The 20,995-nt window shown below is 39.1% G+C and overlaps 1 protein-coding gene across 1 annotated transcript in view; it reads right to left on the bottom strand.

Moving 5' to 3' along the window:
- KAT6A (lysine acetyltransferase 6A) overlaps window positions 1-20,995 on the bottom strand; it is a 51,032-nt gene that overhangs the window by 7,884 nt on the left and 22,153 nt on the right. Inside the window, exons 4-17 of the mRNA XM_055820429.1 lie at window positions 20,216-20,324; window positions 19,617-19,732; window positions 19,290-19,371; window positions 18,355-18,490; window positions 16,786-17,099; window positions 15,494-15,612; window positions 12,231-12,346; window positions 9,876-10,017; window positions 9,288-9,449; window positions 8,266-8,359; window positions 6,726-6,957; window positions 5,398-5,608; window positions 3,706-4,398; window positions 2,525-2,840 (exon numbers count right to left, since the gene is read on the bottom strand). Coding sequence (XP_055676404.1) covers window positions 2,525-2,840; window positions 3,706-4,398; window positions 5,398-5,608; window positions 6,726-6,957; window positions 8,266-8,359; window positions 9,288-9,449; window positions 9,876-10,017; window positions 12,231-12,346; window positions 15,494-15,612; window positions 16,786-17,099; window positions 18,355-18,490; window positions 19,290-19,371; window positions 19,617-19,732; window positions 20,216-20,324 — 2,842 coding nt within the window. The remainder of the gene's footprint in view (window positions 1-2,524; window positions 2,841-3,705; window positions 4,399-5,397; window positions 5,609-6,725; window positions 6,958-8,265; window positions 8,360-9,287; window positions 9,450-9,875; window positions 10,018-12,230; window positions 12,347-15,493; window positions 15,613-16,785; window positions 17,100-18,354; window positions 18,491-19,289; window positions 19,372-19,616; window positions 19,733-20,215; window positions 20,325-20,995) is intronic.

Genomic DNA, 20,995 nt, shown 5'->3' with positions numbered 1-20,995 from the left:
GGCACTGGAACAGGCTGCCCAGAGAGGTTATGGAGTCTCCCTCCTTGGAGATATTCAAAAGCCATCTGGACATGGTTCTGAGCAACTGGATCTTGGTGGCCTTGCTTAAAAAATGGGGCTGGATAAGACAACCTCCAGAGGTCCTTTCCAGCCTCAGGGGACTGTGATTCTATGGTTTTTGCCACAGGCACTTGATGCAGAGAACATGGATTTGATGACTGCTCAAGTTTTCATGTGCATCATGTTTCTCAGTATCCTAAAAAAAATATGTGCGCATTCAGTTGCACTTGGTTAAACGTCAGCGTGCACGCAAGCTTGAACAGAAGATCCTTAAAGTATTCATACTGACAGTAAAACTTACAGGTAAAACTAAGAAAAACAAAATAATACAGCTCAGTCTATTACAGAGCTCCATCTTCCCCCACACAACACTAATCAAGTTGCACAGAATTGGTAGAATATAGAGAGACAAACTTTATTTGTTTTCTACACCATAGAACACACCCTGTGTTCCAGAAAGCCTAGCCCTTATTAATACTGTATTTAATATTAAATACTGGTCTCAAATCACCACACCACACTGTCGGGGCTACAGCAGTCAGAACCAATTCAAATTCTCATCAGACACCAAATTTAAGAGACTGCAATGTTACATTCCAGGGAAATCATAAAATACTTTCAGATCATTGCCTCGGCTAGAGATAAGTTGTCAGGGAAAAATCGAACCCAAACTACTCTTAGAAAGTTTAAAAAAGAAAAAAAAAAGTTACAAACAGGTTTCTATAGTGATGGGAAAGCTTCCAGAAAATTTAAGCTTCCTATAAACATTCCTAACTCATAGTTATGATTAAAATAGTCCAAATCTGAATCAAGTATTAAGGACTGCAATACTACATTTTTCAACTGTCATAAAGTAGTGCTGCCCCCTCCACCCAGCTTAATTTTTATCAAAAAAGGCCAGCTGCTTATGATGACTGATTATCCCCATGGGATAACATGTTTAGGTAATTGAAAATACATTGTATTTTCTCTAAGATCATTACAGTTTTACCATGTATATGCAAAAGCACATGCACTGAAGGCAGAATAAGCCAACAGATACCATTTGATGTCAGGAGCAGCAATATCCTAAAATTGTGTGCTTACTACTTTATTACTTCAGAGGTTCCGACAAATTTGCAGAAGTTTGGGGGGTGTGGGGTGGGGTGGCGGTGGGAAGGAGAGCAACAGAAGTGACACAAGGGAACAGAAAGCACTATTATAAGAGGAGGGTATTTAAAAAGTAGGTGATCACAAAATTGTTTGCTGTAGTATATAATGGGTCTGAGCTGAAACAGTAGCTTTCCAAACACCATTTTTGATCCCTGGGCACCCTGTGGCATACTTTCAGTCTGTAAAAGGTGATTAAAAATCATTGATGTATTTTATAAAGCAGTACGTGTGTGTGTAATCTCTAAAGGGATCCGCATCTCCACCAGAAAACATTCAGAAGAGCACAAATGAAAGAGACTGAAAACAACCTTAGTAACAGATCTTCTCCCAACTCTATAGTCTTATGATGGTGCTGGAGTACCATAAAAACGTATTTAATCAGTAATCGGATAACAAAAGAATTTTAAAAAAAATGGTGTAAAATGACTGCACATATATTCCCACTAAGCAAACTTAACGCTGCATCAACATGGGTTTTGACTAGATTTACATGGTTACATGCTGCTATAAGGATTGAAGGGTAACTGGTATATATAGTAATGGATAGTATACATGGCTATAATCATACTGACGCTTTCACTGTTCAGTCCTTTTAAAGAAAAATTCTCCTCTGCTAACCACAGGCTAGTTGAAAGCCATAAATAAATGAGTTTGTTCCGGTAATGATTTTTTACTGTGGGATAATGGCACCATACTTTTCTGACACAGCTCTTCATTTTTATTTGGCTGACTGCCTTGTACTGTGTAGACCATCAAGGGAACAGAACATAACAGTCATAATGAAGATTACTAATGGAGCATCTGAATGACAGATGTTTCTTCTGAATTGTCAGTGCACTCTAAGTAACCAGTTCCAACCAAATAACTATTTTATGAACTGAAGGTTCAAAGAACTTTAAGGAGATATGAGAAGCTGAAAGGCAGGACACAGTGTGATGAAGAACAGGATCTCAAAAGACACAATTTATTATCTCTCTGTTACGGAAAACTGAGGGCTCTCCAACTCATTTCTGAAGTGACCCTGGCTGCATAGATTCTTCCACGGTAACAGATACCAATTCTACTAGGAAAGCTGAATCAAAAGGATACCTGTGATCAGGTCATTGCTAGTAAGATAGTTTAAAACATGTACCACATTATAAGACTTGGGAATGTTTAAGGCTAGTATGACTAATAATTTATGCCCAACCCTACATTTTGGCTGGAAGTTACAAGAGAAGGTAGGCAGCTTGTTCTGTCATGAGCTAGTATCATCTGACACCCAACTGACACACTACCTATACCAAACTCAACAGCATACCACCAAACATACCATTAGTGTCATCAGACTCCTCCTCATCTTTGGACTTCCTCTTAGAAGAGGGTCTATGCCTGAGTGTGTCTGGTGGGGCTAAGTGCCGAAAGTATCCACTGGGCAAAAGTTCATTCTCCTCCTCTTCGTCGTCATCCTCCTCTTCCTCCTCCTCAATCTCGAATGTAGGCTCCAATCGGGGCATTGGTCGTTCAGAGTCTGAGTCCTCAAACGGTTCATCCAGCACTTCTGTGGTCTCTGAGATTGTTTCAGTGACAACACTGCTGTTGTGGTGCTTGCGTTTGCGGACTCGCCTCTTCCGATGAAGGATTGGTTTCTGAAAGTGGAAAGTGGGAGAAGAGAAGACATTTTATCACATGCAGCAGAAACAGAACACTGATAAATAGAAAACATGAACAGCCGAGTTGAACAGTCTAAGCAAGACCACTAAGCAAGGGCTCCCTTCTGGAATCCAGGCTTCACTAGAAATACTGACCAGCATCTACCTTCAGTTAGACAGATGTTAAATACAATGCAAGACAACCAACTTCCATGAAGATTGCTATATTGACATTTCTGTAACAGTATAAACCATTTAAACAGCTGAAGCTAAGAGCCCATCCATAACAGCTGGAAGTTCAGACACTACAACATAGATGTGAATAGTTTAGAATAAACTGCAAAGATGATATAGAAGAACACTTTTTAGCACAGCATCCCACAAAGAAAGGATTTTCTTGGTCACGTTGATAGAATTTACATCTCCGTGGCAAATTATTTCAAAGTCTTTATGCTGTGATTTTAGTTGTTTAGATAGCATTCGTGTTTTGCAATCTTCTTTAAAAGTATGACCATATCTGTTTCTATTTGGAGTGACTGAGTAAAACTTAAAAGATAACCAAGGTTGAAAAATATCAAAAGTACAAGGCAGAAATTAGAATTTGGAAACAAAAAGACCCCAAACAAACCCCACAAAAACACCTACCTCTGATTCCACAAAAACCACCACTACAAAAAAAGTGTAAGTACCCTCCAGACTTCTGGAAATTGTTAAAACAGATTTCTCCAGAGTTCTGGAACGCTGAGCACACTATACGCTTAATACATACCTCATGAATTGCACAATCCTTCAAAAAGCACCAACATACTGATAAAATAGACTGCATGATATAGTCAGAGAGAACAATAAAAAAGGCACGCACCTTTCGTTTTAATGTTGGCTTGGTGAGAACAGGTGGAGAGCTGGATCGAGGACTCACAGGCTCATCATCTTCCTCTTCACTACTCTCACTAAAACACCTCAGAAGTGCCCTATCACTGTCACTGTAGCGGCGGGGTAATCTGTTGCAGTCCTCTGGGAATCTACACTTCAGGGACTCCGTGTTCTTTTTCAACTGCCCTCTCCACCTTTCCATACCTTCACTGTACCGCCGATGGGGAATTGCAGATTTTTCACCTTTGCCATACTGTCCCTGGGAAACTGCAGATTTTTCCTCATCTTCAGCATACCGGCCTCTTGGGGCTGGAGACTTCTCCTCACATTCACCACACCTTCCTTGCAAGGCCACCGACTTCTCCTCACAGTCACTGCACCGACCTCGTGAGGCTGTGGATTTCTCCTCACATTCACTGCATCGCCCGCTGGGAACTGCTGTTTTGTCCTCAACGGGCAATACTGGCTCCTTCTCACAAAATGGCTCCCGAAGTTTTTTGCTCTTACGGTTCCACCGACCTCTTCGTGATGGCTGACTGTTTGCAGGAAGACTATCCAGAGGAAAAATGTGCTTGTTTGGCCATGCAGAATTGGCTGGAGCAACAATGTCTGGCTTTTTTTCACTCTCTGTAGGTGAGTAAGGCTCTTGCTCTTTCTTCTCCCACGACACAGATTTTACCATCTGATTTAAATAAAAACAAATAGATTTCACACTTCCTATTTTAAGTATGCATTCTGAATTTGATTCCACAAAAGCTTTCGACCAAGAAGTCAGAACAGTTTAACAAGAATGACTTTTAAGAATCTGAGAATAACAAAAGAATTGACCATGAGATTCTAATAGTGCTAACTGCTAATCCTTTCCTCCCAGGTGATAACGTACTCAATTAGCTTCCTGAAAAGTGACTTCAGTCAGCAGCAGCCATACAATGGCCTGCTGGAGTGCAAACATCATCCTGCTACTTTCAAACACAGTATTTGTGTAATTTTCAAGAAAAAAAGCTACTTTTCCATTAAAATACACATTTAGTCTAATCTCAATAAAGTAACAGCACATAGTATGCCTCTTAGCATTCTAGCCAATGTGCATCACTTGATGCAAGGGTGTAATCAACTCTTCAAGGACAGAAGCCTAGATTTCAGAAACCTTCACTGCTCTGTGGGCAGTAATTCTAAAGCTATCAGTAGTTTTGCAAAACTACACAGCAAAAACCTTTGGTGAGAAATGTTAGCTTTTTGCTGATTCATTTCCATTTATGCTATTTGTCACTCACAGAAATATTGGGTCCTTCAAACCTGAATCCATTTCAATAATTTGACAAAAGACCACATTGCTTGAGAGTCAGAGGTAGATTTTTTGTTTGTTCAGGTTTTTGGGGGGTTTTGTTTGTTTGTTAACACCCCAACACCTACTGCAAGAATCATTAAGGATAGAAAGAGCCTTTTTACTCTTCTCAGTGATAGTCTTTAACCTTTCTCTAGACTATGCCTCAGTGTTTTCCCTATTCTTAGTTTCTAATCTGAAACTACAAAGATACATAAACTAATCATAACTGCATTGCTTTTAATGATAATGCCAAATGTCCAAGCTTGGCACTTAAAATCTTGTTAGATTTGCCTGCTTTGCCTGCAAAAGGTAGGCAAACTATGTGCCTCACAGAAGTAACAGATTCGCTCTTACGCTGGCATCTGGATCCTTTTCTTTCTGCTGTTGTTGCTCTTCATTTTCCCCATCCTCTGTCTCCTCTTCTTCATCTTCAGAGACAACCGAGTTGGAAACTATAATAGGTGTCCAACGTAGGCATTCTGCATCCACATCTATAGGTCGGACATTAGTTCTAAGCTTTGCCATATGCTCCTGGATAAGTTTCTCCCGACGAATGATCACAAACCTAAAGAGTAATAATACCCTAATCAGCAACAGGCTACATGCTGTACATGTTGTCACGTGAAACAGATATAAGATGTTACAGGAAAATCTCCATACTGTCAATCAGCGCTGTCATGAATAACTTCAGAGAGGACAGAAAGCTCATTAAAATTGTACAGTTTGCAATACCATCAGATTACCAGAGAAAGCATCTGAAAACTGAGAATATGTTAAATTCTTTCCACCTCTTGTTAATGGTGAAGCCATTATCCTTCTGTGGGTAACATTCAGTTGTGATGCGTCACTTATTATGTGTTAAATGGTCAAGGGGTATGCCATTTGGGGAACAGGCAACATAAGGTGAAAGATACTGAATGGTAATAAAAGGACTGCTTAAAAAAGTTACAGTCCTACTACCAGCGAGATTTTCTTCAGGGAGCTGGGAGTAATATCACTGATTAGAGTATACTGTGAAACAAGGACATAAAATTGCTCTCAAATAACTTCAAGTTTTCCAAATAAGTTTCAAGTTTAACACAAAACACATCAGAATACAACCCCACTCCCAAAACTGCTGCGGTCTGAATCAAGACTAACTCCCAGTATTTCACTTGACTTGTACACTCAGCTGGGCAAGCAGACTAACTCAACTCTACATCCACATACTTCATTTCTCCCAGTGATCCCACTGCTCAAGCATCCCGCGTTAATCCACACAGTTAATGACATCTCTGAGGCACAGAGAGAAGTGGGGAAACAACCATCTACTCAGTGACGGGAAAGAGGAACTGATTATTTCCCTCTAGAGAAGGGAAGCTGCTGTTCTTTGCTCTGTTTTGCATGTAGTTTAGACTGATTATGCTGAGGGACCCCAAGAGAACACAGCCAAGAGACCAGATTGCTTTCTCTCACAGCTGCAAATTACTCAGAAGTTCCACAGCTACACAGCTGGAAACCTGATCCAGCTTTGGCAATGAACAATTCCTGCATCACACATGAGCACCACAAATCTCTACAGCCAGCATTTGGACATTTAAGTCTTAAATCAAGCTTATTAGATGTGACTTGTCTCCAAATATTACATTTCATTCAAATACATCTGAAGCTATTTGGAAATACAACAGGGCTCCTGTACTCACTGATCACTACGGAAGTCAAGCATTCGTAGGTGATGTAGAGTGGAAGTGATATCTTGAGGGCAGATTCCAGTCAGCTTACTCAATTTCTTGATGCTTAATTGCTTGTCACGCTGATGATAAAGGCACTCCAATATTACACTTTTCCAATAAGCCATATATGAGAGGCGCCCCAGGTCTGACAGGGGCTTCTCTGGTGATCCTGCTTGACCCTCACGCTTTGAAAGCAAATAGCCTAAAATATACAAGAAAAAATTTTCAAAGAATTATCATATATAGCTTCTGTTTCCACCCTAACTTCTACAAAGGCATTTTCCCAGAAAGTAGCTGAATGCTGCCTATAAGACATAGATTAGAATTTTGAAGGATATACTGAGTGGTCAGGACAACTTTTCTTGTTATTTATTTAAACTCCTGTTATTCAGTGATGGACTCCAAACTGCACCGCCATCAGACACCGGCTACGGACAATGCCACGAGATGGCAGCAGTTGCCTACCTAGAAACTACACTAAGCCTGACGTACACAGTCTGCTGGGTATCTTCCAACTGCAATTTTGAAGATTAGATAGTTTTAAGTGGCTAAAATGTTTTCCCTCTATCAGGGCAAACATTTTCTTGAAAATTCTCTGTCAAACTTCAGGGCCATACTGGACAGTACAAAGCTCTATCGGCAGAGGCTTAAATTAATTTAAGACTGTAATACACTGTACAGGTTCAATAAAGACCGAGAGCTTATATCCTCCCTGATATGACAAAGGGGGGAGAGGGGAACCAGCTGACAAATGTGTCTTCTCACTGCTACCCTAATATAGCCCACATTTGTTGACTTCTCAAGATACATCGAGTTCCTTTGTTTCACCACTATTTTCAGAACAACTTACCTACATAAGGATATCAACCAGCAAAATCATTCTAATCTAATTACACCAGTAGGGTTCTTCCTCTGGATATTAGCTCCAAAAATAGCACATCCACAGGGAGGGCTATATTAGATTGCACTCAGCATAAGAGAGATATAGTTACAGTGGCAAGTTTCCCCATGAACTTGCTGAGATCCATATATCAATCTGATAATTGTTTGAGTATTCAGAGCATAAGTATGTCTGGTTTTGTTGCTCTCAAAGCTGAATTGAAATGTATCTATGGCTACCTTTTGCTTAAGATACTCATTTACTTAACCAAGCTGCTGAAGATTTCAACAGACTATGCAGTTTTAGGGTTGGCTTTCTGCAGAAAGAACTACATGCACAAAGTAAGCAAGCTTCTGCTAAAAACACTATGCTGACACATGTCTACGGTTTCCACTGTAAGTTACTTACACAGGAAACATGAGAATTAGGGGGAAAAATTACCAGTTTGCCTTTAGAATTGAAGCCTTCCAATAATAAGAGTAAATTGTGAAGTTCAGATGATCCTGTGAGATTTAGAATTCTTTAGCCCGAGATGTTTTTTAATTTGAAAAATACCCTCTTCTACAGTTAACCCTTCCTTTAAAATATGAAAAGACAAAGACTAAAAAAAGTGAAGAAAAAGTTCCTTACTGAAGTCAATTAGGAACCTGCCATAGCCCTTACGCTGGTACTGTGGAAGAATCATTATACAGGAAACATTGTACTTCTGTTGGCAGTGTTTTTCCTGTTGGAAAAAAACCAGCAAATTAACAAACAACCCAAACAGTGAGAAATAGTAGAATTTGCTGTGTGCAAGTCCCTAACTACTTCTATAGCAAAAACTGAGACAGAGAGCCACAGTTTCTTAGGAACAACAATGTATGTGAGCCAAAGAAAGATTTTAGAAGCTATTAATAACATTAAAACTCTATCACCACCATTTCAGTTCAGAAAAACAAAAAGAATGAAACCTTGACGTAACTACCACCTTCTGCTTAGACACAATAAAGAACAAAGGCTACACAGCAGATAAAGTTCAAAGCATAAACCTGAAAGCAGCTAAATTAACTGAAAATTATTGCAGTTTTCCAGTGACTATTTCAACGTTATAACCATAATATACTAAAATCCAATCTGAAATCTGCTGTTCTGAAGACTGAATGGAAAATCTTCAATTAAAGCTATTTAAAAATAAGAAAAACAATTATAGACAAAAATCTTAAGAAAAGACCTATCTGAAATCTTGGCCCTGTTCAGTCAAAAAAATAAAAGGTTTGAAATGAGGTGCAAAATTGACAAATTTATTTGGAATACAATGTGTTTACGGAAGGGAAGATGAGATAAATGTTACCAAGTAGCTCCATCATAAACAGTACTACCCATCACCACCAAGACTAGGAAGTCATTTGAAAAGCTGGAGTATTTTTAGCTGCTAGCTGCAGTACAAGTTCCTTAGAGAATATATGCTATTCAACATTATGAGGAAACCTGATTCCATTAGTTGGTGGTCTCTGAATGTAATATAATCTGGTTGCAACAGATGCCTATACCTATATTACATAATGTATTATATAAAATGCTAGGGTCTAAATTACAACAATTTTAAGACTCTGAAGCAGCATTTCTCACCATAGCAAATGCGGTTCCAAAGTCTGAAGTACTCAAATACTTGCCTTAGAAAAGTAGCCAACGAGGTGACAGCCCTTGACATCATTCTGTGTCAGCACGTAGAAAAGAAATGGCTCCACATCGTAATAGAGTGTCTTATGGTCCAGGAAGAGTTTGGCTAACAAGCACAAATTCTGGCAGTATATTGTGCTGACATTGCCATCAACCTTCCAGAAATGAGGAAAAGTTTTGTCACTCCATTTGCTGTCATGCAAGGACATGCTTCATCTGAGTATCCCTGTACATTTGAAATGTCTAACATGACAGGAAGACTGTCACAGGTAGCACCTCAAAGGACTTAAAACTTATACAACATAAAGGCTGTGGCCAAGTCACTGTTACCTTCATTAGCTTAAGAGAGAGCTTAATTAATTTTCCTAAAATGAAAAAGCATTTTTACAAAGCAAGCCTTCTCATACGTTTTATGGATGAATAACCTACACATGAGGTCAGTTCTTACTGCTTGCTTGTAGTTCTTCACTCTCAGCAACTGAATGTTTCAAGAATGAAGATTCTTTAGGGCTATGGAAAACTTACTACACAATTGGGGACTAAAGACCTTACAAAGTGAGTGGCTTAGTTTTTTAACATACCTCAAAGACTGAAATATTGTTTTTTCTGTAAATTTCATTGGCTGGAGGATGAAACCAGCCACACTTTTTCATATGCTGTTGGAGAATAGTTCTGCTTTTCATATACTTTAGACAGAATTCACAAAGGTACAACTTGGGTAGCCTGTAAGCAAAGAAAGAAAGATCAGAGAGTGAAGATAGACTTTTGTATAAAAAACCTCACTCCTGCAGATAGAGAACTTGAGGAAAACAAATCCAGTATTATACCGACCTTGTGTATGTGCTAATCAGGCCAAAAACAACTTACCACACTTAAACTACTTACTAACTTACTTATTCTGTAATGAATGTGTATTAAATGTAATCAATGTGTATATCAGAATACATGCATCGATTAAAATCCTATTAAAAATATAGTAAAAATACCCCAGTTTTGCACTACTGACACTAGAATGGATTAGACAAATGGTTCGCATTCTCTCACTTCCCTCCTCCTAATAGACAGCTGTATGTACCTGTGAGCCATGGGTCACAACACCATCTGTTTGCCTTAAAATCATTTTACATACTACATTGACATGAACAATTTCAATGCAAGTGTCCTGATACTGTTGTGATTTAACTCCATTTACATACTTTAGCTTGGGCAGGGATGTTATTTTCATTTACTTTCAATGTCTTTAGCAGAGCTAGAAAAATTCCTCGTGTGCTCTTATTAAATGGTAGCATGAAGAGTTTGTCTCTCTAGCTATGGCCCTTGGAAGTTATTCCTCTTTCTGAATCAAATTAAAGTTTGGAGAGTTTGCAGTTTAGACAGTTTGCATAGTTGTTAAGCAAGAGAACATCAAAACAACTATACATGCCTCACAGAATAATCTTTCAGATGCCAAAACATGTTAACATTAAACATTTTTCTTAGCTATTTGTATTTTTCATAGCATTTGTGGCTATGTTGAACTACATACAGCATAAAAATAATACATCAAAGTAATCCCCATGAAATTTCTATTCATTATTCTTTTTCAACTCCCATAAATAGTATACAGCCATTTCTAATCAAATTATTTAATACACAGTTAACATGCTATTTCCTAAACAAATGTACTATTTTTTATCACGAGAAGTGCTGCATTTGATTCACTGGAGGGAAGGGATGGCATCCAGAGGGACCTTGACAGGCTGGAAGAGTGGGACCATGCAAACCTTGCGAAGTTCAACAAGGCAAAGTGTAGGGTCCTGCACCTGGGTCAGGGCAATCCCCAGTATCAATACAGACTGAGGTGAACAGATTGAGAGCAGCCCTGTGAAGAAGGGCTTGGGAGATACTGGTGTATGAAAAACTGGACATGAGCCAGCAATGTACACTTGCAGCCCAGACAGCCAACCGTATCCTGGGCTGCATCCAAAAGAAGCGTGACCAGCAGGGTGAGGGTGGTCATTCTGCTCCTCTACTCCACCCTGGTGAGACTCCAACTGCAGTACTACGTCCCACTCTGGGGTCCTCAGCACAAGACATGGACCTGTTAGAGTGAGTCCAGAGGACAGCTGCAAAAAACGATCCAAGGGCTAGAACACCTCTCCTATGAGGAAAGGCTGAGAGAGTTGGGGTTGCTTAGCCTGGAGAAGAGAAGGCTCTGGAGAGACCTTGTTGCAGCCTTTCAATATATAAAGGAGGCTTATAGGAAAGACCAAGAGAGACTTTTTACTGGGGCCCGTAGTAATGGGACAAGGGGTGATGGCTGGAAACTGCAAGAGGATAGATTTAGATTGGACAGAAGGAAGACATGTTTTACAATAACGGTGGTCAGACACTGGAACAGGTTGCTCAGAGAAACTGCAGATGCCCCGTCATTGGAAGTGTTCTAGGTCAGGCTGGACAGGGTTAAGAGCAACCTGATCTAGTGAAAGATATCGTGCGTATGGCAGGGGGGGTTGGACTAGATGGTCTTTAAAGGTCTGTTCCAATGCAAACCATTAATGATATCACCTGTAAAGAACCAACGCACTCTTGAGAGTCAGATACTCTAATCACTTACATGTTTAACAGAGCCCAGTACTAGGTCATTTAGCTGAGGCTGTTCCCTCCTCAGAGTATGGAGTAAGTCAGCTCTTTGGGAATCCATTTAATCATATATTCCTGTGGCAGTTTAAATGCTCACGGCATATGCAGGTTGTAGCAGAGAGCTTATAAACTTTTTGACTCAGCCTAAATAGACCTTAAGACTCTATTAACTACCATGAAAAGTATCCAGATTATGTGTACTTTGCTTCTGTCTTACATTCAGATAGAATCTTCCTAAGATTTCTGTGCCTGCTGGAGTTCAGCTTTCCTATAAACACTAAAGCCAAACAAAGGAGAAGAATGTTCAGTCATACCTTGAGTATTCCTGTGGATATGGGGAGGAGTACCAGGTCTGGATTTCATACTTGCCAAATTCGATGACAGAAGGGCATCGGACTTGTGGATCAGGAGGCCCAGTCACCCCTACTTTCTATGCAAGGGAGAGAAAAAAGTTTTCGTGAATTTCCAAGTGAAGGATTTCTAAGCTGAAATAAATTATTCTCATCTATCCTTCTTATCAGTCCATCCTGCTCAAACTCACAGAGAATTAGGAAGATGCATACATTGCTTTCTGAAACTAAAAACCAGTACCAGTCACAATTAAAGCAAGCATATGATTCACAAAAGGAAGAATTAGTAAGCATTGTCAAACCACATATATCCGCTACCTTTCACACTGTTGCATGTCATAGCTTTAAATACAATTAATATACAGCAAAATGTAACACAATGTTTTCTCAGTCCCGTTGCTATTTCCTTTCTTGTTATTTCAACAACCAAGAACAGAAACACATAAACTGCTCCCGAGGTTAAGATCTAGAACATTTGAGTATCTAACATAACACACCAGTGTCTTCCCACCTCCAAAACTCGATGTACTATGGCACATGTATTACCTACCAAAACAGTATTCAAGGTACAGCTACCTGCTTATCATCATGAGTGCAGAAGTCTTAAGAGAAAAACCTCAAAGTATTTATTAGAAGAAAAAAAATTAAAAAAATTTACTTATACAATTTTTATTTCCCTTCTCTCTGATAGTAACTGTGTATGTCATGGGAACTAAAAATAAGGGAACTACATGCTCTGCTTCCAAAGAAAACAAATATTTTACCAAGTAATGAAGATTCTTCCCTCAAAAGACTGTCACTTGCACAATTAGAAATCCAACTATTCCTATTGGTTGTACATTATCATATGAACTACTTGGACAGCAAAGCTGTCAATAAATGAGACCAATGTTTCAAATAGGAGGTCAGAAACAAATGTGAAGAGTACCACTGAATTACCTATATGCTAATTTTTGCTTGCAGAATGAAACAGCTACACCCAGGACAATGGCTCAGGGTTTCAAAGGCTAACATTCAGAATTAATATTTTTCTAAGTTTCCTGAGTGTTGACTGCTGTAGGCAGAAGCCTCCTCAGAATCTAATCTTAGGCATACACATTTTAAGGAGCTCTATCTAGATGAAAAAGGACAGTAATCTCCTATGAAAATATTTAATCCAAGAGCTCCAAATAGAGCCATCAATAAGTGATTCATGTTTCCTTCTATTCTTACTCAGAAGATAAACAGAGTATTTCAGCAGTCAGCCAAATGACACCTTAGAGCTTACTACTTGCATGTGATCCACAATGACTTAATTCCGTTCCTTCCCCCTCCCCCTGCAACAGTTTACAAATTTATTCCTTAGGCTTCTCCTTTCTTCTTAGGCTACCTACTAGGACAGAAACTAGACAAGAGAGTCAATTTATCTTACTTCAACTCAAAAGCTAGATTTAATAAGAACAAACTCCTCAGCATTTAAGAAAAAGAATTAAGACAATACTATTAAACAAGCACAATCTTGGGTACTGCAAGCTTTTGCTGTTTGGGAGGATTTCATGACGAAAGGAAAGCATGACCTCTACATTTTTGCTAACTGATATAAGGTTGCATGCAACACAAGCATTTCAACCGGTGGCAAAGAGATCACCAAAAGAGCAGTTACGAAGGCAGCTCTTTATAGCTGTGACGATCTACAGTTAAGCACTTCCTGCACAGGAGTTTCAAAGGAATCACTATTAGCGCCCAGTACAGTATGTCAATAACAAACACAACTACCACAGACATCTGACAAGTCTTATGGAAAACAAGAGTAACATGCACCTGCAACAATGTGTCCTGTACCTGCGCCTGTGCTTTCTTTTCGGCAACGCCTCCTCCAAATGAATGCCCAACACAAGAGACCCAGCTCCCATATAACTGTTCACACATCAGTCAGAAGAATGCCTTCAACAGTAGACTACTGCTTCAGCGTCTGTGCTAGCTGCAGATAGCTCTGAAGGACCTTCTTCCTGAACATTTAATATGCAGTATCCTCTCCCCAGCTCACTCAAAAGTGTTTCATATACACCATTCTGTATTTCCATTTTCTTTGGTGAGGCAGTTAGCACAGAGTCCCTGTATCAGCTACATCACAACTCTGGTTATCCCTTTCCCCACCAAAACCAACCAACTTAGGCACTTTAAATTTAAAGTATTTAATCTACAACAAGTATTTTCCTCACACAGGAGAAAAAAACCCACAACCAAACAAAACCACAAATAAAAAACCTCTCCAAAATATGCTCCTTTTTCCAAGCACATTTTGCAGATTAGTATTTTCTTTATTCTGGGTGCACTTCCATAGATTTCATTTCAGATCTTCAGTTATTTTTCTAAAATGTAACTATAGTCACAAGCCACAGTCTCATATGCAATTTGCTCAATGATGGACATGCTGAATTTTTTTAAAAAAATCAATCCTGTAACAAAGTTTGAAATAAGCAGTTATACAGTAGTGCTGTATTTGCAGCACCTCAATAGAAGAGTTAACTGCACTTCATCTTAGTCTGCTTTATCACACACATAGCGTACTTTAGTCTTATCACAATTTATTGTTCATTAATTCTCCCATTACAGAGACTGTATTTATTATAGTGGAATTAAACCAGCCTATGACAGAATCATAGACAAATAAACAGAAGTCAAATACCTGGAGAAGTTTAAAAGGACAGTTAGTGAAGTACTGTTCAGGGAAGTCACTGCATAAATTCAACTGACTTCTTTAGCTTCAGAAGGAGTTAAGTCATAAGACCATTCAAGTTATCAAAACGTACAGGTAGAGATACACACACATATACTACACGTGTACATGCACGTATATGTGCATACAGACATACAGAGTAATGCCCTTTCCTGGAGGGAAACCATAAGGAGTTAAAAGTATCTAGAAAAAGAAGCTATTTAACAGCTCTGTTCTGACACAACTGAAGCCACAGCTTTTTAGATGCCCACCTTAAATCTCTTGCACTGTTATGCTCACTTTTATATTATCCCGTAGCTCTCTTGAGGTCAGTTCCCCATTACTCTCAAGCAGCAGAAACCAAGCACATTAGCTTCTGTGACAGATTGACTCACCTGGAGTCTGTGTTTCTTGGGTTTTTTTGTTGTTGGGTTGGGGTGAGTTTTTTGGGTTTGTTAAATTATTTCTTTTTTTTTTTCCCCTCCCCAGATTTGGTACTTGGTGCCAGACACTGAAAATTTAACTTTACCTGCAGTGCTTGTTCCTGAATATCTCTAAACAACTCCATGTCTTTTTCAGTTAAGACATCCTGGCTTCCAAAAAAACGCTCCTCATTTTCCTGTTTTCCATCCCATCCGTCCTGATTGTCTGTAAATGAGAGAGAAAATTGTCTTCACTTACATTTACAATGGAGTTCTTGCTTTTTAGTGCAGTGACTAACATCATCTGGCTGTATTCAGACACACACCAAGTTTTTTTGATGGGATATTCTATTCAGATTTGGGACCACAAAAGAAGAGCCAGTTCTAAGTTTGTGACCATGTAAGAAGTATTGTCATATATTTAACCTCGTCCAAAACTCACCACATTCAAATGAAGGCATTTGTAATAATGACACAGTTTTGCATAAATGGCTTACCTCTAATGCCCATTTTTCACAAAAAAGCATCACAACTATTTAAATGCTGTATCTGGTGCAACTGAAACCAGTGCACTTACATTCATCACCCAACAAACACCTCTTCCACAAAAAAGTGAACACAACCCACAAGATACTTCACCCCCAAAATATTAAGCTACATTATTGTTCTTCCAGCACCAGCTAGGCTAATGCCAGCAACTATTTTAAAGCTGTAAAACTTTTATGTTATTGCAGACTATTTCCCACTGCTTGCTTAGGAACAATTCAAGCTATGAAACTATTCAACAAGACTGTAAAGATCTGAGTACAGAGATTAATCTATGACTGGACCTTGATTTAATGTCTTAAGCCAGAAAACAAGGAAAGTAGAACTCTGCTCAAAAGAAGGGATGCTATCCAGCAAGAAAGAAGGTGCCAAACTGCACACAGCAGACTCCTCTAAGGCTGAAAAAATTAAGAAACATTGGCATGCAACCCCATACCATAGATTGGAAACTTACGGGTCTGTCAGACTGCTTTTAATTATCTTGTTTCCCATTTCAAACTTCTACTTTGCTGTTCTTATTTTCGTTAACCATTCCCTACATTACCTCTTTCAAATGTGATATTATTCAGCACATTTCCTAGGGCTATCTGCAAGCCCCTCATTACCTCAAAGCAATCATTTAATCCTTTATCACACCTTGTCATCATATATATATAGAGGCAAATGCCTCTAGGATCAATTCCTTTTTCCAACTGATATTCTACTTCAATGCACCAAAGATAACTGCATTTGAGTGTTAACTTTCAGCTCAAAGTTTCCAGCCTCTAACAATTCTAGTCACTTCAACATCCTAGCCTTTGAACATTTCCTTGGTGTATGGGATACTTACATTGGCAGGGTGAAAAATCTTTACCTGTGGGCCATTCTGAAGTGCTAGATTTCCTGGTACCCTTTTTCCTGATCCTGTACTGCTGAGAATAGTCTACTACTTCCCCTCGAGCTTTTCGTCCATCAGGGGAGGGAGTGAAGAATTTAGTAAGGCCATCTATAAGCCCTTTGGTTTTCTTGTTAAACTTTAAGGTGGTGCTGCCATCTCTGCAGAAGTCCAAGACGTCTGTCTGCTCCAGGTATCCTCCTTCTGATGTTGCTGACTGGCTGGACAGAGCAATCTTACGCTTCCGACCCCGACCAGGGCCAGTTCGGACTTTGCTGAAAGGGCCTTTTGAGCTAAAGAATAAGAAGGGGAAAGATACGGACAGAGTATTTGGTAAGGTGGTTTGTTTCAGGCTGGACATTTTAAAACTCTATTGAGATAACTGATTATTTAACTCTTCTCAGAAGGACTGCCCTAGACTGACTGCTGTTTCAGGAAGCTGACTGGTTTTTGCACAATTTTTGCAACTACAGAGGACAGAAATAGGCTGCTTTTTCCTAAAAAGACAAACTAAGCATCCGTGCATAATTCCATGGATATATCTGGCAAGTGAAATGATGAAATAAAGGCAAAAGAGTTGTGAATAAATCATAAAATAAAAATTAAAAGAGACAAAAGAGCAACAGAGGATAGGTAGCTTTCCTTTTGCCCCTCTGAATTATATCGGGAGTTCCTCTAAGCAAAGGTATCACACAGATTGAAAATAATTAGGGTGCTTAAGAGACACATTCCCTTTACGTTTTTATAAGCATTAAACTTTCTAGGATTTTTCTCCAGAACATCCTTTGGTGCTACTGTTTAGAATCAAGTGGTAGTTCAACTTCTTTTTTTAAGCTGATCCAAGGCCCAAAACATAAGTTCTTGTGACGTGCTCCTTCACTGTTTTGTCCCCTGCACAGTCAATAGTGCTGCATCACAACAAGCACTGCACAGCAACCTTAATTCAAGGAAACGGCTCTGGCTGAACAGCGATCCAAAGAATTTCCACCCACCAAAATCCAAATCCCTGATGACTGGCCGCCCCACAACAACCATGACAAAACCACACAATCTGTCCTAGCACAATATAGAGCTCTCCAAAAATGCAGAAGCATGTGGAATGGAAGCAGAAAGGGGCCAAATATTTTCTGGCAGCAGTGTCAGATTAAATGTGTGTCAAAAAACAACCTTGCATGCTTTATTGTAGATGAGTTAGTTTCTCTAAACATCAAAAAGGGTTCTGGAGAAATGCAAAGCAAAACAATTATGCTGGAAGAAGCAGCCATCCAGCAAAACAGACCTGACACAGACAGCAAAATGAATCTTTGACTATAAGAAACAGGGCAAAACTGAATAGTAAGTTACCACGAAGAGTCAAAAATCTAGGCAAAAAGAAGCACTAAGGCTACTTCTAGTCTTTCACAGCAATCTTCAGAAATACTGTATTAAAGACTAACAAAAAGCTCTTAATTGTACAAGAAACCTTTTAACAAAGTAGACCGCACACTTCAGAAATACCCACTGCCCTATAAAATCTCATAGCTTACTCCTCCTTATAAAGAGACTTACGTTGTATTTTGATTCTTTAACCTGTTTTTTGGACGTCCTATTGGGTTAGCATAGCGTCGTTTTATCTGTGCTGCCTTCTTGTGTAAAAGTTTTCTTCCTTTCTTCCGTGGCCGACATATTTGACATATCCACATACCTGTAAGACACAAGTCCCCATCACCGAATGCAAAGAACACCTAAATAAGACAAAAAGGAGAATTGCAAGGCCCAGGCCTTCCAACAGAAAGGGTAGGAACAGTACCAAAGGCCCAAATTATCACATATACACATAAGAAAAATTATGTGTATGCTCTAGCAATCTCAACTTAAGCCCAGTTAATTTCACACACACCCCCCCTCAGATATACTTCCCACAACCATGGCAGGAAGTCTTTTTAATTTGTAGCACATTATCAGAAAACAAAAAACCCCACAAAAAACCAAAAAAAAAATCACCACATTTAAGTATCACATATTCTGCTTATGACTACACTAGTTCCAACTATCTTCTATAGGTAAATATTCTTCTACCTACTAAGGAAGAACCTCCCATAGATAATCTGCTTTCTGATGGAAAAAGAGAAGTTTGGTTGTATTCCAGAATTCTCCACTGTCCAAACAGATTAACTTCTAAGTTTTTGAAGTCCTATCTCCTTCTTTTGTAAAAGGCTACTAATTCAAATGGAAGCTGATAATTGTAAACTGAAAGAATCACTTCTATTCCTTAAAATGTCAAAGATTTTGTTCAAAACCTTCAGAGAGTAACAGGAAGCAGGACACAACGGAAAATCCAGATGCGAAGCTCTGACCTTTCTCTACTTTCTAATACCTGAAAAGCAATACTGTAAAGAGCAAGTTAAACGCAGCTAAGAGGACCAAATACGTGAAAGCACTTTCTACCTACTGACTTCTTCCAACACCATCATAAATTAACCTTTTCATCACAGAGTCCTCACCTTTTGGCATCCTGGTAAGAGGGGGGTCACAGCACTCCATGTGAAAGCCACGGTCACATGAGTCACAAAACAGCATGTTATCCTGTTGAAAACAGGTAACGTTAATCTCTCTACATATGCATCAGGATCAAGCCCTCCATTAGTCACCATCTCAGAGAACACAGTTTTCAACTACAGACCCATCATAGTATTTCACAGGTCTCAGAAATACTAGACTCAGACAAAAATTGCAAATATTCGACTCTCAAATGATTTTATTCTGTAGTTTAACAAAACATCCACAGAACTGCTATCCTCTTCACTCAGTGCATATTCCACTGTACTCACAGCATTTTTGCCCTGATCTCGACAGGAACTGCATGTTTTGCACTCAATACACTGCCATCGCAAGGCTTTCACTCGAACTGTCAACTCTGGAGAGAACTTCAAACAGGACGGATGACCTACAGGAAAAAAAAAAAGAGAAAATTATACCAGTAAAAGAATTCCACTGCTGTTAAGGCTCACAGGTAGCTCACTTTATGAATTATGTATTCCCATGCAGAATTTTGGTTATCCAGACAGTCCTGTTTTCAGGTGCATCTATTCCTATCTACTTATAACACAAAACAAACACCCTAGATAGCAAACGGTAGGCCCACATACAAAAGAACACTAAAATAATTTTCCATAACTGAATTGAGAAACATGATAAAACTGGTCATCATTACTACATTTTTAAAGAAACCTCCAGGAGACAACCAAACTATTTGTGTTAGGTTAACTTAACTGTCTCCCCTCTGGGAGCATGAAATTCAGATGAATTAACTGTATTATATGCCATAGATGCATCCTCCTCATACGTATGGGTCAGGAGCAGTCATTATACCAAGCTCTTCTGTCTCAAGTGGACATTATTACTAGCAGCACCGTAAATGGTCACCTACCACTGTTGCCACAGTCAGCACAAGAAATGAGCTCTTCAGGTTTCTTCTCTCGATTTTGCTCTTTTGTACCAAGGCAGAAACTGCAGATTGGAATAGGTTCAGCAACCGGCTGTGAAGAAAATAGACAATAAAAGTACTGAGTTTATCAAGGGAACAAATTGTAATACACAAAATCACACAGACATTTATATCATATGTGAACAGTATGTAATCTACACCATGTCTCACAGATTTTGGTTGGTTCTCACCACACAATACCACATTAATTGTAACTTGAATAGAAGTTAGAACTCCAAAGACAAGAGACACAATCCCAGGTACAAAGGAAAAGAGAATGGAATTTCAGGTCTAGGGGAAACTTGGAAAAACAAGCTGGGAAAGAGGGCTATAAATTAATACATAACTGAATGCAAAGTTAAAAGAGAGTTGGTGCCTTAATTTGTAAACAAATGAATGAGCTATGAGGCGATGCAGTGGTGGAAAAAAGGCACAGATGACTGCTGAACACAGTAGCCTTAGAAATTCCCATCAGGTATCCAGAAAGCGGTAGTGCAGTCATCAAAAACATTTGCAATACATTACCCAGAATAAAATGTATTATAGATCAAGTACAACAACTGCACAACTATTAACATGGTTATGAAAAATGAAAATAAAAGAAAATTCTCTTTTAACAAATTAAGTTTTCAAGCTGTATCTTTACCTCAGCATACAGAACCAGGACACTTACAGACTGAGGTGTGTTATTTAAAACGCCACCAGATGGAAACCAGCAGAACA

Source organism: Falco peregrinus, chromosome 17, assembly GCF_023634155.1.
Source record: "Falco peregrinus isolate bFalPer1 chromosome 17, bFalPer1.pri, whole genome shotgun sequence".
Taxonomy (NCBI): domain Eukaryota; kingdom Metazoa; phylum Chordata; class Aves; order Falconiformes; family Falconidae; genus Falco; species Falco peregrinus.
Note: the sequence above shows the minus strand (reverse complement) of the source record. Positions and strands in the feature narration are given on the sequence as shown.